At 41.9% G+C, this 25989-nt stretch overlaps 1 protein-coding gene across 1 annotated transcript; it reads right to left on the bottom strand.

Annotated features, from left to right (window-relative positions):
- Window positions 1-1071: 1071 nt before the first annotated feature.
- TXK (TXK tyrosine kinase) lies at window positions 1072-25447 on the bottom strand. The gene is made up of 14 exons (XM_045019883.1): window positions 25380-25447; window positions 25077-25176; window positions 23439-23650; window positions 21488-21553; window positions 20111-20165; window positions 17349-17428; window positions 12878-13005; window positions 12091-12165; window positions 10981-11152; window positions 9181-9397; window positions 7758-7822; window positions 4914-5032; window positions 3274-3431; window positions 1072-1570 (listed from the first exon to the last, which is right to left on the bottom strand). The coding sequence occupies exons 1-14, from the start codon at window positions 25445-25447 to the stop codon at window positions 1502-1504; spliced, it is 1584 nt and encodes a 527-aa protein (XP_044875818.1). The 3' UTR covers window positions 1072-1501.
- Between the last annotated feature and the right edge of the window lie 542 nt (window positions 25448-25989).

Raw genomic sequence — 25989 nt, 5'->3', positions numbered from 1 at the left:
CCGGGTTAATGGCCGGGGAGGGTTGTTGGGGGATCTCCGTGACGGTGACGGAGAAACCAGCTGTCGGGGAAACCAGCGTTGTAAGCGCTCTCGCCTGCCTCGTCCTCCACAAACCCTTCCTCATCTTCCCCGTCCGCGAACATCACCGAGGAACTGGCCGTCGACACTGTCCCATCGTCAGAGTCCACGGTCACTGGTGGGGCAGTGGTGGCAGGCTCCGTAGCGTCCGTTTGCCGCTTTGATTTTTTGGTAGCCTTGTCTGGGGTCCTTGATTTTCACGCGGCGCTGCGTTGCATCCCGCCTGTATCCTCTGTCTCTCATGGCTTTGGAGACCTTCTCGTAGGTCTTCGCATTCCCTGTTTTGGAGCGCAGCTCCGAAAGCACAGACTCCTCGCCCCACACACCAATCAGATCGAAGAGTTCCCAGTCAGTCTATGCTGGGTCCCTCTTTCTATTCACAGATAACATGAACTCCTCTGCTGGAGAGCTCTGCATCGTTGCAGGTGCTGCGGAGCTCGCCCCGATGTCCAGCCAGGACGTCAGATTCAAAGTGCCCAGACAGGAAAATGAATTCAAATTTTCCCGGGTCATTTCCTGTGTGGCTGGTCAGAGAATCCAAGCTCCGACTGCTGTCCAGAGCGTCAACAGAGTGGTGCACTGTGGGATAGTTCCCGGAGCTACTAAGTTCGATTTGCATCCACACCTAGCCTAATTTGAGCTAGCCATGTTGAATTTAGCGTTACTCCACCTGTCGGGGTGGAGTACCAAATTCGAACTAAAGAGCCCTCTAGTTCGAATTAAATGGCTTCCTGATGTGGACGGTTGAGCGGTTAGTTCGAATTAACGCTGCTAAATTCGAATTAAAGTCCTAGTGTAGACCAGGCCTAAGGTCCTGTGTTCAAATGTGTCTGACGACCTATACAGTGACCTGAGGAAGAGCTCTCTGCAGCTCAAAAGCTTGTCTCTATAAAATATATTACCTCACTCACCTGGTCTTTCTAATACCCATATAGAAATCCATAATGGGTGCTTAAGTCTCTTTTGCTGCCACTTGTCCCTATTCCCCAATCTTTGAGCCAGACCAATTATCAAATGATTTCTTAATCAATGGCATTGTTGCAGAATTTAGTGTAAATCTGCCATATAAAACAGAAGGATTTGTTGTGCAGTTTAGACCTATGTGCCATGTACTAGAAGGAACCTTGCTTATTTCTCTCCAGCATAAACTTGATCATCATGAACCTAGTCTTGATTTGAACTAGCAACCTTGCGGCAAAAAGGTTAAGAGCCCATCACTGATCCCCTGAACTATCCATTTCCCCCAAAACACTAAAAATGTGATGAACCCTGAAAATAAAAACCGACTAAACTGCACAGATTCCTCAATATTTACAGTGCCGCGGATGGTTATAATAACTAGGACTGTAAAAGACTGAGAATTACCACATGAGGGGCTTCATGTTAACTCTGCAATGAGAATACATATGTATAGAAAGTCTGATTATCCAGTCTCAGCTATATCTGTGAGGGTCTGAAGTAACTCAGCAAAAGCAGGGCGACCGTCAGGTTTCTGAAAAACAAAGCAGAGGGCAACTCTATAGTACAGGCTGATCTGACATAAGAATAGACTTTTATAATCAGACTACCCAGAACACTGTTACACATGTACATGTGCAGAAATAAAAATTGTATGTTTGTCATTTTAAGGAAAATCCTGGCTTTGTCATGTAAGTGTGTTAGCTGATTGGGTGCTTTCTGAGCAACAGCATCATGAGCATAGACACCTTTTAAATGTAAATCTAAGGGCAAGTCTACACTCAAGAACTACATCAGCACAACTACACCATGAGAGGTGGAAGCTATGTTGGCATCTCCCACTGACATAGCACTGATGTGGACAGCACTTAGGTCGATGTAACTTACGTCACTCAGGGGGGTGTATTTTTCACACCCCTGAGTGATTTAAGTTACAGTGACTTAAGCGCTAGTGTAGATCAACTCTAAGGTCTGTTTAGGTGATATTCATTTCAGCCCTGCATTGGGGGTTGTCTATAGCCACACCACTCTAATAGGGGCTCTGAGAAGCACTGTGCCTCAGAATCACAGTGTCTACCAGGGCTCTCTGGAATACTGTGCTCCCAGACTCAGAGCTACAGCATTGCAAGGGATGGAGCATGTTTCCCAGCACAGTCAGCCAGAATGCTCCATAGGCTGATATAGAGAAGGTAAGGATGGCATGTGGCTAGCATCCCAGGAGGCATCCCAGAAGAGAGCAAACTATGCATTTTCTGTTTAAATCCCTTAAGATATAGTAGCTTTAACTTAGAAGTACTGTAGCTATCAAACACCTAGAGCAGATATTTTATAAGCTGTTAGATACACATTAGAGAGGAGATGTGGGAAGGAAGGACAGAGTTACAGCAATAAGATAACACTGTTACTCATTTTAGGCATGTGCCTATTTAAATGGAAGAGTTAAAAGTACATCTAAAAAAGATTTTATATATTTAAAATTATAGACTTCTCTCGGCAGCATGGGAAAAGTGAATCTTACAGAGGGATTCAAATTACGAGAGGTTAGTAGCTTAGTTGGCCGTATTAGGAGGTAATTCCACATAAAGAAGCAAGTCTAAAAAAAGGCATAGACAATTGTGGGAGAAGCAGATAAACATGGCATCAAGTCAGGAAACATTAGCAGAATAGAGGGGGATGGAAGAGGTGGAATAAGAAAGTAGAGCTGCCCTGCACCTTTGCTGCCCTGCACCTTGTATGGTTATTAACACCTGTGCAAAGTGAACGTAAAACACTACTAAATCAGAATGGTAGTTGTCTATACACACTTTGCACATGCTTTGTACTCACATAAATGACTGCACAAGGCACTGGACAACAGAGAACCATGCCCCAGGTTCAACATATAAGCAGGGAAATAGTTATATAAGGCCTTGATGATATGGAATAGGGAGAAGGGGATGGAGAAGGGAAAGATCATGGAGGGATTCAGACAGAGGGTCAGGTGATCAGATTGACTGGTGATTGATGTGATGTAAGGAATTATTTATATTTATTGGTTTTTAATAGTTAAAAGAAACAGAAGCTTCTAACCTTAGCCAGGATAGATGAAAAACACATCAAAGATTCTGAGGATATCACAAATGTAAAGTAGGTATTTAATTTCCCTGCTCTCAATGATTGTCTTTAACTCCATATTTAGAATGAGGACCCTGGCGATGGAATATCAATATACAGAACAGGAAAATAAGAGAAACACACCTCATGCCAGCAGCTGTACATGACTTTGTACACAGTGAGTGATGCCAGATATGGTTGATAAAGTCTGTAACCTTCGGAAATCTCATGGACAACTTCAGAATTTGACTTATTTTCAAAAGGCATTTTTCCCTCTGTAAAAACTTCCCACATTAAAACTCCTAGGAATAATCCAGAAAATTAAATGTTCACAAAACTATTCCATAATATTAAGATGCATGAACACTAGAGATTGTGTATCCTGGATAATACAGGAGACAACTGTACATCTGAACTGCATTGAGAGACAGGACCAGATCAATCCTCAGCTGATGTAAATGAGAATAGCTACATTGACTTCAATGTAGCTGCACCAATTTATAGCAGCTGTGGAGCTGTCCCAGTGACATGTTGATAAATTAGAGATGGTTCAGCATGAGAATGACTAAAGGATTAAAAAGCATGACTTATAGTGATAGGCTCAAAAAGCTCAATCTATTTAGTTTAACAAAGAGAAGTTAAGAGGTGACTTGATTACACTCTATAACAGGGGTAGGCAACCTATGGCACATGTGCTGAAGGCGGCACGAGTGGATTTTCAGTGGTACTCACACTGCTCAGGTCCTGGCCACCGGTCTGGGGGGGTTCTGCATTTTAATTTAAATGAAGCTTCTTAAACATTTGAAAAACCTTATTTACTTTACATACAACAATAGTTTGTTTATATATTATAGACTTATAGAAAGAGACTTTCTAAAAACATTTAAAATGTATTACTGGCACTTGAAACCTTAAATTAGAGTGAATAAATGAAGACTCAGCCCACCACTTCTGAAAGGTTGCCGACCCCTGGTCTATAAGATCTACCTGGGGAACAAATATTTAATAATGGGCTCTTCAGTCTAGCAGAGAAAGGTATAACATGATCTAATGGCTGGACGTTGAAGCTAGACAAAGATGGGAAATAAGGCATACATTTTAAAAAGTTAAAGTAATTCATCATTGGAACAATTTACAAAGGGTTAGGGTGGATTATCTGTCACTGACAATTTTTAAATCAAGATTGGATGTTTTTCTAAAAGATCAGATCTACAAATTATTTTGGGAAAGATCTATGGCCTGTGTTATACAGGAGTTCAGACTAGATGATCATAATGGCCCCTTCTGGCCTGGGAATCTATGAAGTTATGAGATGAATGTGGATTTTGATAAGTGAAAACTTCTGACTGTAAAGAATGCACATTGCAGTCATAAGCTAAGTTCAAGTAACAAGAGGTTTAGATAAAGCATTGTGGTCTGGTAGACAATGTTTTCTCTTAACAATGGAACTTTAGAATCATGGATCCTGTATAAAGGAGTGGAAACACAGCAAATTTCAGCTCATGGAATTTCTTAGGAATGCTTCTATTGGGAGCCCTTGGTTTCCAACTTGTGGAAGAGGCTAGTTATTCCATCCCCTCAATTTTGGATTGTGGCCTCCTGCTTCCCTATCCAACCCAAGAAGCACTGCTTTATTCAAAATGGACAGTCTCTTGCAATTTAGACAAGATTGGTAGCATGAAACTGACTCATTAAAACTCAAGATAGTTGTAACTGTGCAACAAATAATTTACTATAAAAGTTATATGCCGCAGTTTTTATGAGCAAAGTGATGACCCACTCACCAAATGACCAGACATCAGACTTGCTGCTGTACTTGTTGAAATGAAAAACTTCAGGAGATGACCATTTGACTGGAAATTTGGCACCTGAAGAGCTGATATATTCATCATCTAGAACATATCTAAAGAAACCAGGTAACAATATATTTAATCTAAAGTATTGGGTAACTGTTTTAGGTGACATATCCTTAGATGATATATGATTATATAAAAAACACTTCCAGAAATAGTGTGTCGATATGGAAATACCTGTTACTTCTAAGAATTCCAGAGTGGATTAAAGACAAAGATTATGCATTACCAGTATTCACAAAGATGTTCTGGCACATTTTTCTTAGATGTTGCACTTCCCAGATGTCATTGATACCAGCTGCCATACCAGTGAGGTACATACTATGATTCTCCTAACACTTTATACCTGTTTTATAATAATAACTCCATTGTCTTTAATGGAGTTACACGTGATTTATACTTGCATAAATGAATGAAGAATCAGGTTCATAATCTGTAATCTGTGATTTCCTGCTGTCAGAACTCTGGATTAATTCAAACAAGATTCACTGTTAGCCATGTGTGCTTAATTTTTCTGTCAGCAGAATTCTATATATTTACTGCCACAGCTAACTAAGCGTTCAGATACCACAGAGATAAGTATGATGTAAATACCCAGATAGATCAGTGAGAAGTACAGTAGCACTTTTTTGGTCATTGACTTTAATAAAATGGTGAAAATCCCTTAGAAAATAATGTATACCAAATCATATCATACATGATATACACATAAATCATGTGAGTAAAAAGCTTTATATTAAATGTGTGAATTGAATTGCACATGGACACATGTCCCAATAAGTGCCAACACAACCTATGACAGGGGTGGCCAACCTGTGGCTCCGGAGCCACATGCGGCTCTTCAGAAGTTAATATGCAGCTCCTTGTATAGGAACCGACTGCAGGGCTGGAGCTACAGACGCCAACTTTCCGATGTGCTGGGGGGTGCTCACTGCTCAGCCCCTGGCTCTGCCACAGGCCCTGCCCCCACTCCACCTCTTCCCACCCCCTCCCCTGAGGCTGCCGTGCCCTCGCTCCTCCCTTTCCCCCCCTGAGCCTCCTGCACACCACAAAACAGCTGATTTTGAGGCATAGGCGCCAACTTCCCCTCCGCTTGGTGGGTGCTCAACCCCCTGGCCCTGCCTCTTCACTGCCTCTTCTCACTCCTGCAGTGCCCTCGCCCCACCCCCATTCCACCCTTCCTCAAAGTCACTGCCCCTGCTCTGCTTCTTCTCTACCTCCTCCCCTGAGTGCACCACATCCCTGCTTCTCCTCCTCCTCCCTCCTGGAAAGTCCTAAGCACTGCCAAAGACCGGTTAGGTGGCGGGGAGGGGGGCGGGGATGTGGCATGCTCAGGGGGGAAGAGAAGGAGGTGAGATGGGAGGAGCTTGGCTGCTGGTGGGTGCGGAGCACCTGCTCCAGCCCTGGAGCACCCATGCAATCGGTGCTTATGTCAGGAGGTGTGGGGAGGGCTGCCAGTGCATGGGAGATGCTGGGAGCGGGGGGCAGGGGAGCTGATGGGGGGCTGCTGACTTATTACTGTGGCTCTTTGGCAATGCACATTGGTAAATTCTGGCTCTTTCTCAGGCTCAGATTGGCCACCCCTGGCTTACAAGATTCACCAGGAGAGGTGTAATTAAATTCCCCTGATTATGCAGTACTAGAAGTAGTCCCTGTACTCTTTGCAAGCAAGTCAATAGTAAATTAATTATTCTGTCTCTTTTAAAATAGGCTTTGTTGTACCTAACAATGAGTGGCAAGAGACCATGACATAAACAACTTGTTAGTGAAATCCTCTATCTAGTTTCATGGCTAGCTGTAGGGTATCTGAGTCCTGCATATTATTGCAGATGGGGTTTTGGGGGGCCTGGAGCAAAATCTGAAACTCAGGCCTGCCACCCTTCCAAAAATGACCTTGGAGATGAAAGAGTTTAAGAAGAATACCCACAAATCATGAAACCAAACATGCAGAAACATTGAGTGGAGGTCCTGGGGCAGCAGGGTTGGAAAGCAAGCCTGCCCCCGCATTCACCCTGCAGCTTCTGTCCCAGCTCCCCACTCTGGTTATTGCAACCTGGCACAGGGCATCGCAGCTCCGCTTAGCCTTGGACTGGCCACCTCTCCATCATGACAAAGGTGTGGCCAGGCTGCAGGTGTGGCCACTTGGTTTTGGGACCCCCTCAAATGTGGGGCCCAAAGCAAACTGCCCCTGTTGCTCCTCTCTACCTGCCTTCCCACAGACAGCCTTGCAGATGAGGCTTGAATGGGAACCTTTATGATGTGCATGCAACAGCCCTGCCAGGTGTACTGGAAGGGCGATTCCTTCTAGACAAGCCCATAGGAGCTGTGCTAAGATTGTCTTAGCTAGAAGCTTTTAGTATCAGACACTATGATAAAACTATATTTTAAAAGGGCCCTCAACCCAATCTTTGTGTGTGCACAAATTTGTGCGCAAACACCATTGCATGCACTTTTCCAACACTAAACTGCATGAGCAGCTGAAAGATTATAATACATGTGAGCAAAATATTAATGCTTGAAGAATGCACATGCAGGGATCTATGTATGCACAAACAGAGATAACTTTTAGAAAATGTGCTCCCTAGTGTGTGCACCAAAGTACAAGGGAATCAAGGAGATGAGAGGCAATTCCATTGGCAGTACCTACATGCAAAATAACTGGTACTGGCAGTTTTGCAAGTTAGGAGGTTAATTCAAGGCCTCATTATTGCTAGTTGAAAATATTTCCAGTGTAGTTAAGATTCAATACTGTTGTTATACACAATTGCTGCATACCTTGTCATTCCAAAGTCAGATATTTTAACTATATTCTTGGCATTGACTAAACAGTTCCTTGCAGCCTGCAGGAAAATGAGAAAAACATATCTGAAATCTAATTAAAGCATCCTGAGAAAAATGCAACAGCTCACCAGTACTTTACTCATACAGTTTGCAGTGTTATTGTAGCCATGTTGGTCCCAAGATATCAGAAAGACTAAATTTTGTATTGAATACCCCCCACAACACACCTTTCAATATCCATGGGTCCCACACATGCCTATGACAACATGTGGTATCTCTCATCCAGTGCACTAAATGCCCCAATAACAACTATGTGGGTGAAACTCACAGAGAAAAATGATCAAAGACAAAAACTTCATATCACCTGTGGGTGAACATTTTTCACAAAATGATCACTCCATACCTGACCTCTTTAGTCCTCATCCTCAAAGGAAACCTGCACAACACCTCAAAAGACGAGCCTGGGAGCTTAAATTCATAACTTTGCTAGATATTAAAAATCATGGTCTTAATACAGACACTGGATTTATGGCTTATTACAATAATCTGTAACTCACTAATCCCACATTTTTGTCCTTTGAGTGTAAAGGTGTTAAGGGGCCATTTACAATATGTGTTAACCATTTTTGCTAAATAATCTGTTCTATGTTGTATTTAGCTGTGATACTTTGAGTACCTTTCCCAGACCTGAAGAAGAGCTCTTTCTTGTCTCTTTTCACCAACAGAAGTCGGTCCAATAAAAAATATTACACTGCTTCCTCATCGTTCTTATTCATAAATGTTCCTCTAGATGTCTCATATCAAACAAAGCCAAACTAAAGCAAAGCTAAAATGGAGCCAAAATAGTTTTGGCAGGATGTTCTGATGTTACACTAAGTTGTCTGTGTTGTAGCACAAGATCAGTTGATGATAAGAAGGTGTTAAGACAACACAATATTTGGACATCACTCTTAGATAACACTGTTACTTTCTCTCACTCCATTCAGTCACTAAGTGTTCTCTAACTCTTCATTAATGAATATCTTTTGTTTAAAGGGAGTTGTAATACAGTAAATTATATGTGAATTTTCAACAGCAGCAATTGCCTACAGAACTTAAGAACATTTATAGCAAGCAGTTTAAATACATTAATTTATGCAGCACACCACACACATATGCACATTGTAAGGCTTAATACCTTAAATATAATGTTACAAAATCCACAAACTGCAATAAAAATGAAAAATGAGTGAGCATCAGAAATGTTTCACTGTCAGAATACAACAATACAGATATATTAATCAAAATAACACACTGTTGGTCCATTGGATCCTGCAGTAGTTAAACAACACTTACAAAATACATTAGTGCCCATAAGGTGTAATGACTTGTATTTTGTTACTGTCACTGCAAATTACAGAGGGCCTGCTGTACTTACTAAATCACGGTGAATAAATCTATTTCTTTCTAGATACTCCATCCCTTCGCAGACATCCTGGCACATGCTTAGTAACATTTCTTTGTTAAGCCTCCCTTGTCTTTGCCGAAGGTAATTGAGCAGGCAGCCATTTTCCATGAACTCAGTCACTATGTAGAGAGGCTTGTGCTGTATGCAGACTCCATAAAGCTGTACCAGCTTTGAGTGGGATAATTTCCTGTTAACAAGGTGCATTTCAGTAACTAGACACTTGCCACTGACAAACAGTTAAAGCAGTTTTGATTATTAGGATGATACATTGTATTAAACTGCAATGGACATAGGACCAGTTATATCATCTACAGTAACTCCTCACTTAAAGTCGTCCCGGTTAACTTTGGTTTCGTTGTTACGTTGCTGATCAATTAGGGAACATGCTCGTTTAAAGTTGCACAATGCTCCCTTCTAACGTCGTTTGGCAGCCACCTGCTTTGTCCACTGCTTGCAGGGAGAGCAGCCCGTTGCAGCTAGCTGGTGGGGGCTTGGAACCAGAGTGGACCAGCAGCCCCACTATCAGCTCCCCTAAGTTCCCTGTGCAGCAGCTGCCCAGCAGGCTATCAATTGCCGGCAGTTCAGCTGTCCCTCCCCCCACTGCCATGTGCTGCTCCTGCCCTCAGCCTTGGAGCTGCTCCCCGAGACTCCTGCTTGCTGTGAGGGAGGGAGGAGAGGAAGAGGGGGCTAATGTCAGGGTGTCCTCCTCCTCCCTGCTCCTGCACCCCACTTATCCCATCTTCCATAGAGCAGGGAGGACACACACGGCTCAGGATGGAGAGAGCTTGCTGGCAGCAGCTGCGGTCTCAGCAAGCTGATCTCATTAACAAGGCAGTGTACTTAAGAGTAGGGTCAGTGTACTTATAGGGGAAATGCGCATCTCTCTCTCACACGCACACAGTGTGTGTCTCTGTCTGCGATGCTGTCTCCCATCCCTCCATTCTTGCTGCCTTGTAGAGTGTGAGAGTTAACCCTTGAGGGCTCAGCCAATTGCTGGTTCATCATTTAGCAGTAAGGCATTCCCTGGGAAATATCCCACCCTGACTCCTCCACCTCAACCGAGCTTCACAATCATCATCACTGTGTACCAGTATTAAATTGTTTGTTTAAACATATACTGTGTGTGTATGTGCATATATATATATATATATATAGTCTTTTGGTGAAAAAAAATTCCCTGGAACCTAACCCCCTTATTTACATTAATTCTTATGGGGAAATTGGATTAGCTTAACCCCGTTTCACTTAAAGTCGCATTTTTCAGGAACATAACTACAATGTTAAGTAAGGAGTTACTATACTACCATTTCTTAATTCAAATCCTTCCTTAAATCACCCATCTGTATGAATTCTTTCAGTGATAGTCCACTGAGAAATTAAATATAATAATCAGGCACTGTATCCAGATTGGACCTTTCAATTCCTTGTCTTCCCAAACTAGATTATGCCTGGCTTTGTGCAGTTGACTAGACAGAAGGAGCAGCTATCAGTGTACTCTCCCTACTCAGCATTCAATTCGAAATGGAGGTGACCTAAAGATACAGTGTTTCACCTAGTGTACAGTGTGTGTATACTATGAAGTTAGTACAATTTTAATTGTAAACTCATGGAGCATGGTCTGTGTTGTCTTCTGTGCATTGTACAATGTCAAGCACAACGATAATACTCATCAAATAATAAACCTTACGAAAACATCTTTGACTATATTTGTTTCTTATTACATCTCAGTTTAACCCTTTCCACCAGGCACAAAAGAGCCATTGAACTTACATCATGACTTTAGCTTCCTCAACGAAATCATCTTCAGACATTGCACCTTCATTGATTGCCTTAATGGCAACTTTGACAAGTGCTCTCCATTTACCCAGCTGAACGATTCCAAACTGGCCACGCCCAACTTCTTTCATGAAAGTCAGCTCAGATGGGTTTATCTTCCACTTCTCTGTGAAAGTGAGCTCAACATGTTATAATAGCATGGTGCATGCCAGCTGCCCTAACCCCTATTTATGGTGCAGGAAAAATGCCTCATCCTTTGCAGTATTACACAGAACAAATAATCATTGTTTGTTAATATCATCCATTGCCTGTTATTTGCTATGAAAATTTTCACTACCCCTATTATTTGAGATATGGGATAATCACCTAACACAGGAATGTTGGGGCTTGAAGGTAGGACAGATATTTAATTATCCACTACATCTGAGAACATCATGGGAGCACTTCAGTATGCGTTGTCCATCACTCTCATCCATCTCCAGACAGTGATGTAATAATATTGATTAGCTGGCTCTATTGTGATATCCACAATGACTTTTGCCTTCCACAAGTAGTAGTTTTAGGAAATATATTAAATATTTTAATTCCCAGCATACACTTTTGGAGGCACACGTTCTGGATGTGTATTCACCGGCGAGGTGAACTTCATTTACTATCCTATATAAACCAAAATTATTTCTATTGCTCTTTTATGCACTGTGAAATGCCACTCTTATTTCTACTAGTTGCATTGTTGGCAAGAACAGTCTTGATCACAATTAACATTAACATCAATTGTCTATACATTCAAATAGGCTCCAATGGCCCTTAAAAGGCTATGGAGTCTTAGGTCTTTGTTTACAAAATGTGAGGAAATTTAGAAGCAATGCTAGTAATGTGAATGAGACCATTCTTCTAAAATGATACATGCCCAGTCAGGTATTTCACTGAGTTTTGGATCCTGAATAAGAAATGGATAATTCCTATTGATGGACATGTGTTTTTATATATTAATTATTACAAGGATAATTTCTTTAGCATACCTCAGATACCAAGATGATGAGCATGATATAAAAACCTAGAAAGATACCTAAAACTCTACCAAAACAATACTTCTTACTTTACCATAACTAAATCCTGCCGTTGCTGGTAAACAATTTCCCATTGATCCAATTGGATGTCGGAGGCGGGTGATGAGACCTATGGGTGACAAAGTGATAAAATTCTTTAGAACAATTATGCCATTTTCCTATGCATCCATCTTAGCTTCCTAAAACAAAATCTATTTTGTTTTCCACATTCTTACCCGTTGGAGTTACTTTTTTCTATATTATTTACAACTTGTTCAGATGTAGCCCTATTGAAAAGGAGTAACTGAGGGAAAAGCATACTCAGTCCTTGGATGTATAGGGTGAGAACACTGGCATTTTGCAGCCTGCCAGATAAGTTAATAGGTAGTAGGACAAATATATTATACAGTTTCCAAAGGTCCATAGGATTTAGCTTGTTTATTATTAGTAGTAGTAGTAGTAGTAATTATTTATTATTTTTATTACTGTAGCACTTTAGAGCCCTAGTGATGGATCAGGACCGCATTGTGCTAAGAGTTCTTCAAACACAGAACAAAAAGATCATCCCTGCTCCCAGGAACTTACACTCTAAATAAAAGACAAGAGGCAACAGATGGATATAGACTCAACCCCAGTTTTTGCACAGTACAAAACTACTGATTTGGCACAAGGGCTAGGCTAAGAAACTGAACTTTTCTCTTCAACATTTTGCAAACCTGTCTCTTTTTAAAAAGACAGAACTTGATTCCAGGAAGGGTTATTTCTGAGCTCTCAAAGTCGTATCTGCAATGAGCTTCCAATCATCATCAGTATTAAATCCTTATTTGCTTAACTGCTGTTACCTGCTGCATTATGCTGGTGATACTGGATGAGTTCAGGAATGGATGGAAAGAGGTGCTTTTCTGCTACATAATACTGTTCTGAATGGTTTTGCTTAATTTGATAATGTCGGATATTTCCACTGTGGCTTCTGAAATCAACAAAACATCAGTTACTTGAAAATAAATCATATTTTGATTATATAAAGTTGTCTGATTTAAATAATGTTTTGGACAAGAATTACTATTACACAATAAGATCTATGGGGAGGAAATACAATTTTCCTGTTTAAAATTGCTTGGTAGAATTATGATTGGGATAATGTTTCAGGGGGAAAAAACAGCTTATCTGAATACCTCTCTCATCTCTGGGGATGAGACCTAAGGGCTCAGAATTAAAGAAATCTATGATATAAAGAAATAGAACTTTTGAGAGCCAGAGATGCTAGCCAAAAACTTCTCCCTCCCTACAGCAGACATCCCTTTTGTAACCATTCTACAGTCATTTACTAAAACCAGTGGTGGGTAACCTGTGGCCTGTCAAGGTAATCCACTGGCGGGCCACCAGACAGTTTGTTTATATTTGCATGGCCGCCTGTAGCTCCTAGTGGCTGTGGTTCACTGTTCCTGGCCAATGGGAGCTGCAGGAAGCAGTACAGGCTGCAGGGAAGTGCTGGCTGTCTCTTCCCGCAGCTCCCATTGGCCGAGAACGGCGAACTCTGGCCACTGGGAGCTACAAGCGTCCGTGCAAATGTAAACAAGCTGTCTGGCGGCCCGCCAGTAGACTACCCTGATGGGCTGCAGGTTGCCCACCACTGACTAAAACATTTTCACATCCTAGATGTCTCTGATGGCCAAATCATGATACCTTGGAGACCAGAGTGATTTTTGCTATTGACTCCAACAGGTTTAGAATTTGTAACCTATATGAAAAATCAGCTACTATTCTACCTTATTTTAATCTCTCAATCAATATATATCCTCTGAGATTGTACCTCTTCTTGCATTATGGGAGTAATAGATATAGGGAACACTTCCATAAATTCAGGTGCCTCTGCCCACACCTAGGAGAGAGTGCAAATAGATACAAATGCCCTATGTTTGCTGAAATCTTTATTCATTCTTTAATAAATTCCTTTCTCAACTCCTCCCCCCACCTTGTATCTCAACTCCTGTAATTTCTTCTTCTGTGTTTTTCCTAAACCTCAATTTTCAAATTTCAGGGAGTCCAAATGCTGTGGCTACCTTACTACTCTGTCACTCCAGGAGAACATGTGATGGCATCAGCCCCATTCACTATCACTGGTGTCCTTGATGATCCTTCCAGTTTCTCTGTGGCCCAAGCACTTCCCATAAAACCTGTATCTAGTGTACCACTACTTATCACTGTACCTATAGAAATTACCTGAATGATACACTAGGTAAACTATGTAATGCTCTAGTTTCCTTGCATCTATCAAGGCTTTTCTAATGATATCCATCACCAGGTATATGAGCACCTTCCAAAGAGTTAAAAAACTAATCCATAAAAAATGGTCCAAGTCCCAAATTTCCTCTCTATTTCCCCAAAGGCAGTCAAGGGACTTTTTTTCATTTTATTTTATTCTTTCTTTTATTTCTTCTACCCATCCCTCTTTTTTCTTCATTGCTTTTTGCCACTGTTTCACCTCCTCTCATCTTTATTGTTTTTTTAAATTATTAATTTTTCCAAATACAACCACTATACCAAAATTTCAGATTAATCATAATACACAAAGGAATTAAAGGGCGTTAGGGCAAAGGTGGGGGGGGGTGGAAAGAGTCATATCTATCTTCAGGGTTTACGTTAATCATAGACCCCTAAAAAGGCAGTCCAAATTGCTTTGAATTTTTGGGCATTCCCTTTCTGTGGAATGCCAGTCATTTTATTAGCTGTATCATCCATATTACAGAGACAGGCATCAATATTTGGTGGGGATCAACTTTTGCATTTTTCAAGGATTAATTTTTTAGCGGCCAAAGCTGCACGTTGGAAACATGCTGCCTTGTTACCAGGTAACCTCCAGGTATCTGGAATATATCTGAGACTGAAATCCATTTTAGCATCCAATATCAAATTGGTCCTTTGACCCACTTCATACCAGAAATTCTTAATACAGGGGCACTCCCAAAACATATGAGCTAATGTATCACCAAAGGACTGCCAACAGCAGTCAGCATTTGTGAGGTCTATTACCATTAGCCTATGTGGGGACCAGTATATTTGAAAAAATGTCTTTTGGTGAATAAGCTGTAGTGTCATGTCTATAGTTGCTTTTTTAATATTAGATACAATTGTATTCCATTGGGTCGGAGATCATTGTATATCGTCGCATATCTATTCCAAGGAGCCACAGCGGGGACATGCCGCTGCTTCCGGGAGCTGCTTGAGGTAAGCACCACCTGGAGGCCGCACCCCTGATCCCCTCCCACACCCCAAGCCCCTGTCCTAGCCCTGATTCCCCTTCCACCCTCCAAACCCCTCAGTCCCAGCCCAGAGTACCCTCTTGTACCCCAAAGCCTTCATCCCCAGCCCCACCCCAGAGCCTGCATGGATCCCTCCCTCCTCCCCCTAACCCCTGCCCCAGTCCTGATCCCTCTTCTGGCCCCCAAACCCATCGGTCGCAGCCTGGAGCACCCTCTAGCACCCCAAACCCCTCATCGCCAGCCCCACACCAGAGCCTGCACCCCCTCCTGCATCCCAACCTCCTGAGCCAGCCCAGGGAAAATGAGTGAGTGAGTCAGGGTTGGGAGAGCGAGCAACAGAGAGAGGGGGGATGTAGTGAGCAGGAGGCAGGGCCTCAGAGAAGGGGCAGGGCAGTGGCAGGGCAAGGGTGTTCCGTTTTGTGCAAGTAGAAAGTCGGCAACCCTACCAATAACAACAACAAATTCTGGTTGGCTCTGAAGAGGATCTTCCCTTTTTTTAGGTAGCTGTCCCAGGAAATCTGTAAGCCTTCCCAAGACATTAAAAGTCCTGGTTTTTATCAGTCACACACCCTCTGGTTCCCCAGTCCCTAGTGGCTGTACTGGGGGGATCTGGGGGACAGTGATGCCTGTGTAGAAGGAGCTATCACTCCAGAGTGGCTGGGAGCTCCAGGAATCAGTGGCTCGGTATCATTGAGTGGAACAGGAGGAGTTTGGGGCTGGTGGTGCCCAGTCACCAACATGCAAGTGCCTGCTGTGGGGTTTGCCATAGGGTAAGAGAGGGGTAGATCCAGCCTGCTTGGCAAGGTTGGTGCCCCCAGGAGCAGGAGCCCACAGGGGTTGGTGCCCTCTCCCATGGTGGGATGGAGAGACAGTGCCCGGGGTTATATGTGGTAAGGTATGGGGCAGGTGAAGGTGCCATTGTTTTGTACCTCAGAGAACTGCAATTACAGTCTCCTGGCAGCAGGGGGCCCCTATGTCCTCCTGCTGCTATTGCTATGGTTACTGCGCACAGCAACTTTCCTTCCTTCCTTACCTAGGCCCTGCCCTTGCTGGCCCTGAGGGTTTGCCCAGCTGGAGCCAGCTGGCAGGGGCTTGAGGGAGCAGCAGGACTGGAGCAGCAGCAGCATCTGTCGCTCCTTCCTCCCCACAGGGTGGCAGGGACAAGCGAGGGGATGCCTCTTTGGGGGTAGGGTGACCAGACAGCAAGTGTGAAAAATGGGGATGAGGGTGTGTGTGTGGGGGGGGGGGAATAGGAGTCTATATAAGAAAAAGACCCAAAAATTGGGAATGTCCCTATAAAATCAAGACATCTGGTCACCCTATTTGGGAGACAGACACAAATTGGGGTCACAGCTATGGAGGGGGCAGACACAAAGGGAAGAGCAGGGTTATGGGGGAAACAGGCACTAGGGAGCAGCTATGAGGGGAATCTGTATAAAGAGACAAGATGGCATGGTTGAGGGGATAGGTAAGAGAGGCAGCGTGGGGAGGGGGTGAAGGAGAGGTTTGGGGTGAGGGAGGGAATAAGGCAGATTTGAGGAAAGGAAAGATTGGGAGGTTCTTGGAGAGGAGAGGCTGGTAAGAGAGGAAGGAGGCAATAGAGGTGTTTGTGGGCAGCAGGAGAGGCTGAACGGGATTTCCCGTGAAGGGGAAGGAGGAGAGGTTGGAGATTTAGCAGGAGGTCAGTGCGCTTGGTGAAGACTGCTATAGCATTGCATGGGAGCCAGCCAGTCATGGACTGCACAATAGGAAGAGAGGCAAGAGGATGCTACAGTAAGTTTTGTTTGCTTATTGTTTTAATTGGATGGATGAAAGGGACTTATGCTGGAACATTCTGGGTTTCAGAGAATGCAGGTGATCTTGTCATGCTGCATGGGAACTTTTGCATCCGCCACCTCCCCCCCACCAAATTTTGGGGCAAGAGGCATTGAGTATTACCTATTAATTAACTGTAAGGATTGTAATTTGCAACAAGGTTTTCAGTATTCCTTATACACAGAATTGTAATTAAGATATGTCTTCTTAGCCATTCAGAGCAGCAATCACTTACCCGCTACATCGTGAATACACAGACATTGTGAGGGTTCCCTTTTGGCTTGAATCTCTGACCATAAATGCCCCTTCTTTGGACTGAAAAGCAATTCAGATTTAGTTTATCCTTTCTTTTGTGTTTGACAGAAAATTCACATAAGACATTCAGCTGATTACAAAATACTGTTGAATGTTTTATAAAGGAACCAAAGGAAGCTAAAGGTGAGGAGGTCAGAGTAGATGATCTGGTGGTTCCCTGTGGCCTTTAACTGTATGACTAAAAGAACAGTAACTTCTAAAATAAGGTAATGTACTTAACAGTTGTTGGGTATTGTACAAATGCAGGTGAGATCTCTGTATCAGCAGGAAGCTAAGTACTTTTCTGAGAACACAGAGTAAATATGAATATATAAATGCTAAGTCATTCACCTGTGTGTGGATCACTGTTGGGTGATTCCAAGGATATTACTTAATCCAAGAGAAGCACTGGTGCCTTTTGACTGTTGGATACTGATGTTTAAACTGTTCAAACTTTACTAGCATGGTTTATGATATTAGAACACGTCTTATACAGGGCCGGCTCCAGACCCCAGCGCGCCAAGCACGCGCTTGGGGCGGCATTTTGCCGGGAGGGCGGCAGGTGGCTCCGGCGGACCTTCCGCAGTCATGACTGCAGAGGGTCCGGTGGTCCCGCGGCTCGGGTGGACCTCCCGCAGGCATGACTGCGGATGCTCCACCGGAGCCGCAGGACCAGCGCACCCTCCGCAGGCACGTTTGCAAGAGGTCCCCTGGAGCCGCCGGACCGGTGTGCTTGGGGCGGCCAAATTCCTAGAGCCGCCCCTGGTCTTATATAGTAACATAATATTCTAATGTTCTCTACCTAACCTCCTAATTTCTGCAGCGATAGAGCTATTTACTATTTCTAGTTATTGGGGTCTTCTTCCTACCTGGAGCTATTTCATTGCTTTATATTATTGAACTAAGTACACAAGCCTAATGATATTGTATGTTAAGTTTGTAACACTGTGTCTGGAGACTCCTTGTGCTATAGTGTACATCTTCGTATACACTCAGTACACTAGATGAATGGCACAACTCCATGGATATAATTCACTGCTATTCATTAAAATACAGGTGACTATCAACGGTAAGTTGAAGAAAACTCATATTTAACATCTTAAATATATTGAACATTTACATTTAACCCAGTCCACTGCTTCTGTGAATGTTTATACTACACTATGCTCTAATGCGATACAGACCCTTGAAACAACTTAAAGAATAAAGAGCTAAAACTTTATGGCTATTTGGCATCTGTAGAAGGCTCAAAATATAGTGGAACCACTGTGGTGCTTCATGCTTCTGTTCAAGGGACCAGGAGCAGAAAGGCCACAAACCTTGGCAGCTCTCTTCATATGAATGTGGAAGGGGAATTGTGGGTGGGACATCTGCATGGTAGATCTCTGGCTAACTGGATTGTGACCTATGTAAATCCTGTAGTCACAACCCTGTGTAGTAGGTTGCAGTAAGCTTTAGCTGTACAGTGTAGCTTAAGTATCTTAGCTAAAAGTAGATGACCTCCTGAGGTCCCTTCCAACCCTGATATTCTATGATTCTATGAAGTGCTGTAGTCACAGTCATGCCATTGGCTGGAGGAGCAGAGTTAAATATCTGACTTGGTTAACACAAAACTAAAGATAGGACACACAAATCTATAAATATTTGAAGGGTCTATAAATATTTGAAGGGTGATAATGCCATGGCGACTAGGAATCATTTACAGTGATTCATGGGATTATAACTAATAATAATGGAATGAAATTAACAAATGGAAATGGAAAAATTTGACTGAATATCAGAACAATTCTCAGAGTTAAATATATTCGAATACTCTCCCACAGGAAGTGCTGGAAGCTCCATGTTTGGAGCATTGAAAACTAGACCACACAAATCACTAGATCTTGCATCCGAAGAAGTGGGTATTCACCCACGAAAGCTCATGCTGCAAAAGTTCTGTTAGTCTATAAGGTGCCACAGGATTCTTTGCTGCTTCTATAGAAAATATACTGGAAAGAAGGGTGGTAGAGTGGATTATATAAGTGCTGTTCCTTTTCCTCTTTAACATCTATAAGTCTATGTATTTCTGTGCACTCCCTCTGGCTGAGCTGTATTTTATCCAATCCCTGTGTTGGCCCCTGAGCAAAACTCTGTTATTCTCTCTAAAATAGTAACAATTTGAAGTCATAGATACAGTTGTATTTCATATTGACATGCACTTTTCTTCCCAAGGGTTCCACAATGCTTCACACAAAATATTAACATAGGACCAATAAAACACAATTGCCTATGGGCAGGACTAAGTGGGACACAACATGCTGCATGACAATAAGAGGAGTAGAAATTTTAGTTTAGGACACTGGGGCAAACCTCTACGTTAACTAAGAAAGCATGACATTTTTAATGTTCATACAGTGCGGACAGATTTCAGTTTTTAAAGTCTCACCCAAAAGACACGCACAGTAAACTGCATAGAACTCAGTTTATCTAATATGGAAGGTAGAAGACCTAAACAGAACAAGTTCTAGAGAGTCTAGGTATTCCACACCTGATGTTTAGACCACCAAGACATCCCTTCATTTTAAAGTACTCTATTTTATTGTACAGTTAGCTCTGGATTTGATTGCTGAACTCTTCATGATGCATCTTGTAATACTCAGAATAATTTAGATTGTGGGTAACTTTACAAACAATGAAAGTTTATTTATAAACCAACTGAATTACCTCCTGCCGTAGTAGAAGTTCTGCCTGATTTCTGTTTATGTTTTTACAGTACCACCTACAATAAATGACCAAGAAAAAACAGCTAAATTATGTTCTGATTTCAAGCTATTTTAACAAAAATACTTATTGACTCTATTGTAAAGAGCAACACTTCTTAACTGTTATACTATTCCCAAACCAAAAACTTAGTTAATATAAATCTAAGGTTGTAAACAACAGATATTGATTTTAAACAACTTTATAAGACCATTTCAGTTATAACAATAACACAAACAAAAGCAAGATATTTATGAATGAGGAAATTCAGAGCTAAGGTTAAAAAAAACAATGTTGTAAAGTGAAAATGTTAGAAAGTCATAGTTTAAAAAAATCAAAATGTCAGAAAGTCTGGAAATATTAAAAGTTCCACTACCAGTTTTAACTCTACTGTTTACTATCACTCAGCTCACCCTAACTAGTGAAAGAACCCCATCAGCTTCCTCATAAAACAAGTGCTTCCTGTTTCATAGTTATATTTTTAAAATGTGCCCGTCCCATGTTCTGGATCTCACTCTCTAATTTATTTTTAAAATTCCTACACAGTAACAATGTGAAGTGTGGTGATTTCTTCTTCATGCCATAAGAGTTGTTAGAGGGTCTAGTCTTCTGCCTTTGATAAATTGGTGGGTTTACAGTCCAATGTATAGAATTTTGCTCATACAGTGTCTCATAATCGAATATGATGGGATTGTGGTTGGGGAAAGAGGGCAACTTTACTGGTGTCAAGTCTAGCCCTATGATTTTCAATATTTTTTTTCCCATTTGTTGTAATTAAAGTTGAGATTAAGTAAAATCCTGGATATAAACACCCACAAGTTTGGGAAATTTTGCATTTACATTTGGTGTCTCAGGCCCATCTCTGGTTGGAATATTTGGGAATTTTACTCTTCCTCACCAGTCAATGAACCTTAAATATGTTGAAGTCAGTACTGGGTAGTAATTGAAATGTACAAAACAGGAAAAGATCAGAGTATAATAGTATCTGGCTGTGAGCGCTCACAAATAGGAAACTTCCAGATTGTGACATTTTGACTTAGGCAAACAGATGCAGTTATCCTATTTATTGTATATGAGCTACCAGTGTTTATAACATTCTAGTCTCATAGCAAACAGCCATTGATTTGAATGGAGAAGAATCATGAAAACTGGAAGACAAATGGTGAATTCATTTTTAGGATGATGATTTATAAAAAAAAATAAGGGCCTTCGTCCTGCAGTCGTTATTCAGGCAAACTCCTGTTGACTTCTAGTAAGGACTGAAAGAGCAGGCCCTAAAAATGTACAAGCCTAAACAATTCTCAGGGAGGAGGCACAATAATCATTTTCAAGTGTACTTACTCATATGCTTCTAAATTATTTCGCTCGTTCTCAGTTACATAATTGCTGGGAATTAGGCCTTCATTACTAAAATAAATACAAATGAAAGATATAACACAATGTAAAGTATTAATGGGATTAAAATGTGACTATTCCTTTCACTTAACAAGAGGGCAACTAACACTTTGGCCACATATCAAGTATGAGCTATGTTTCTGTGAATTCAGACAGTCATTGAAGGAAGACCTCAGGATTCTTCTTATCAACCTGGTGATCTTTCAAAGGACAGATGATGGGCAAATACTGTCTGTATGAATTGTTCAGTATGGGACTGTTCTCTGGAGAACCAGGAAGTGGGTGAATGTGTGTTGCCAGCTCTGCACAAGACCCACCAGGTGACACTGAAGTCTAGATTTTACCTTTGAACGCATATGCATGGCCAGTGCACATATTACAAAGCAGAATCTAGCTCAAACCCTAGATTGAGTTGTATATATATAGGGTGACCAGATGTCCCGATTTTATAGGGACAGTCCCGATATTTGGGGCTTTTTCTTACATAGGCGCCTATTACCCCCCACCCTCTGTCACAATTTTTCACACTTGCTATCTGGTCACCCTGCATATATATATTTTACATAATTGCCAATTATTTTAATTCCCTCCTTCTAAAAGAACCAGTTGCGCTCAAGATTACTACGTAAGTCAGCGAGCTTGTCACTGTACAGTTCCTAGAGGAAGACATGGTCTTTGCTCCAACGGGTTTACAAACTAATTTGGATAGACATTGCAGTTCAGATGCACAGTACACCAGATGACTGTCTAATCTCTGAACAAGGCAAATTCTTTTTTATGTGTCTGGTGGATTATCACTGAGCCTCTAGGTGCAGGGCCGGCTCCAGGCCCCAGCACGCCAAGTGCGTGCTTGGGGCAGCATGCCGCGGGGGGGCGCTCTGCCGGTCACTGGGAGGGTGGCAGGCGGCTCCGGTGGACCTCCCGCAGGCGTGCCTGCGGAGGGTCCGCTGGTCCCGCGGCTCCGGTGGACCTCTCGCAGGCGTGCCTGGCGAAATTGCTAGAGCCCCCCCGTCTAGGTGGAAGAAGTGTGTTTAAAGGAGGGCTTTGAATTAGGAGGGGATGGTTATTTGGCACATAAAAAAAGCAGCTATAAAGGGGAGGTGGAGGTGTGGATGAAGACATTAAGCTGAGAGAAAGGGGAAACAATGAAATCATTACTGAGGGAAGATGGCCCATAAGTGAAGTTCAGATCCAAACTTTTTTTAAAGTTCAGGGGTATTTGGATCTAGGATTTTGGTTCAGGCAGACTTAACTCTAAAAACAATATTTTACTGAATTACATACCCTTTCTACAATTCTGCCGTCAGCTACAATGGTGCAACCCTAGTAACTTCAATATAAGATATCACTGTATGAAACTAGATGGGAAGATAAGCACAAGTGTGACTGAGAGCAGAAATTGGCTTAATTGCAGTACATCTATCTAGGTACTTATATGACTGTAGTTGCTATTTTATCTGAATGCCATTTCATCATACTCCCACAACCTTTCTTCTGATTCACTGTATTGTAAAATACTTTACAAATTAAGTATGAAGTGCCAGATTTTCAAAAGAGCTCAGCACTCAACAGGTTCTAAATGAAGTGGCCAGGTTTCCAGAACTACTCAGCACCCAGCAACTCACTCTCTTCTCAAATTTCCAAATGCTGCTCTTGTTTAGCCTGGTGTGTGTCTGTCTAGATTCTAGATTCCCATTATTCTCAATGGGAGATGCTGGGTGCTGAATGTTTTTCAAAAATATGGCTGCTTCATATAGATGCCAAACTGGGAGCTGAACACTTTAAAATCTGGCCCTAAAATATATTTATGCTGCTAATTTTTTATTTTTTGTTTGGGGTGTGTTTTTTTAGGAAGATAGATAGAAACAAATGGGTCCAAATATGCCTCCTCTCTTACCCATACTGGTCTCTTGCCTTCCACCAGTGGGGGTCATACTTCTCAAGGATAATGTATTCTTCTGATTTCCTGAGTGTTAAGTCACAGGGTCCTTTGGCAAAAAAATCATAGAGTGCAATGACTCTGATTTTCTCTTCATACTCTTCAGGGATCTGTGGGGGTAACGCTGGTAGTGGCTTCCTCTTTGATTGCTGAACAAATTGCCTGTCACGCTGTTGAGAGAAAAAAGTATCATAATTGGTTTACATTTCTTTCCCTGCTTATTATTAGTATTATTATTAGTAGTATTTTATTTTATTTTTATTCTTATGTTGTCTCTGTTCCTGAAAGAAACTGATCACGATTCCTTCCCTCCCTATGCCTCCAGTCAGTTGCACTTGCAAGAAGGCAACAGAGTACAGTTGATTGCACATGCATAACTGTTATTCAAGCCAAAGTTACACTGACAAAATAAATAATATGCATATAATGTGACTGTAGCCAAAATAGAGCATTTCCGCCACCAACGTGCTTGCAGTTACATTAATGGGGTATGAATTCTGGGACAGCTCCTCAGCTGATGTAAATCAGAATAGCTCCATTGAAGTCAATTGAGTTACACCAGCTGGGTTTGGAGAACATTGCATACGTGCTTAACTTATCAGCAGGAATATAAACATTTTGTTTTGCATGAACATAGGGCCTGGTTTTGCGCTCAGTTACACTGTTGTAAAGTTGGGAAGAACTCATCGAAGTCAGTAGAGTTAGGCCAAATGAAAGTAAGACCATACTCAGGTCCTTTGTGTTTGGAAAAAATACATAACAATGTAAATCTTCTAAATCTTTGCACTCTTATTAAAATACTCTTTACAGTATTTATACGAAGTATGTATTACTGCAACTTTAAAGATTTGGCAGAGAGTAGTTACACTAGTGCAGTGGTTCTCAAATTTTTTTTTCACTGACCACTTAAAAATTGCTGAGGGTCTGAGCGGACCACTTAATGATCTTTCCAAATGTTATTTGTACCGTTAGCTAAGTATTGTAAAGCGCTTTGGACAAAAGCACTATATAAAAAAACCTTAATAATAATTAACATTTTTTTGTTCTACAAATAAAAGCACACAACTCATATTTTAATATCAGTAGTCTTACCTTTCTACTGCGATGGATGTGCCCTCTCTCCCCCACCACGGCAGCCCCCGAGCTGGGGCTGGGAAGGAGGGGGGGGTCCTCTCCCCCACCGCAGCAACCACATAGCTGAGGCTGGGAAGGAGGACCGTTTCTTCCCAGCAGCTGGAATCCTGTAGCTGGGAAAAGTCGTCTCTTTCTCTGGCCGCTGCAGCCCTGCATGTCCCAAATTTCCTCCACCCCCTCTATTCACCCCACTTTCCCCTCCCACCTACCCCCTATTTCCCTCAAGGCCACCACCTCACCTTACATGTGTGTCTTCTCCAGGGTCCTGGCACCTAATTAGTGGAGCCATGCCCTTCATTTTCTTGTGTGCAGCCACCCAGGCACACGCCTTAGAGGGAACTATCCGCAGTTTGAGAACCTCTGCACTAGTGCCTGCTCTGGCATATATTCAGTGTCTGGGCTTGGATATATCACTTAACCTCTTTGTACTTCAGTTTCCTGAATCTGTACGATTTTACTTACTCTGTGCTTTTGGGTAGACACATAGGAGAGCTGTTGTGACATTGAGTATCCAGCCATCAAGTCTCCATCATTGTCCAGGCTCAATTTTGTTCTCACTGCTCTAATTTTGGAGAATAAAAATAGTGCTTGTGAGAATATATATCACCAAACATATTGACTGTGAGGGAGGGAAAAGGTTTGTAAATTTTTTTTTTTACAAATTTCAGCAGATTTACTGAAAACTGAGAGGTTTTAGAATGTTTTATATATGAGTTATTTTGATTAGCTTAATTACTGGCAAGTTGAAGCTAAAATTTGATTTACCTTTTCTGCACTGAACAGCAGCAGCAGCAAAAAACAGACTGGATGGTGTGATCTGAAAACAAGAACATTTTCTGTATTTTTAGTACTGTTTTTGTTTATTGCATTGAAATGTGTAATAGGTTCTCTGCCATGGACTTGCTGTGAGACTCTGGGCTAGTCACTTGGGACCAGATTGTGGAACATTTACTCATGGGAATAGTCCAATTGAAACCAGTGGAACTACTTAAGTGAGTGCTCGCCAGCATAAGGAAGGACTCCACAATCGAACCCCTAACCTTTCTGTGCCTCAGTTTCCTCATCTGTTGAAGTTATCAATGCTTTCCCACTTCTGTAAAGCACTGTGAGATCCACAGATGAAAAGCACTATACAGATGCTAAGTATTGTTCCTATTTACAGATGGATAAATTGTTAACCACAGTGAGCAGTACAATAATGCTGATTAGGCTATTTTTTCTTAATGAATACATAGCACCAGAAGAGCCTCTGATGTTATAAATGTCCTCTTGTGAGGTGTGAAAAATCTGCAGAACCAACCTGGCATCCGTACACATTTTTTTATGTTGAGCTCCTTATTCATGTTTTGCCTGTAATACATTCTTGCTTGTAGTG

This window comes from Mauremys mutica, chromosome 5, assembly GCF_020497125.1.
Source record: "Mauremys mutica isolate MM-2020 ecotype Southern chromosome 5, ASM2049712v1, whole genome shotgun sequence".
Lineage (NCBI taxonomy): Eukaryota > Metazoa > Chordata > Testudines > Geoemydidae > Mauremys > Mauremys mutica.
This window is presented reverse-complemented; position numbering and strand designations above follow the sequence as displayed.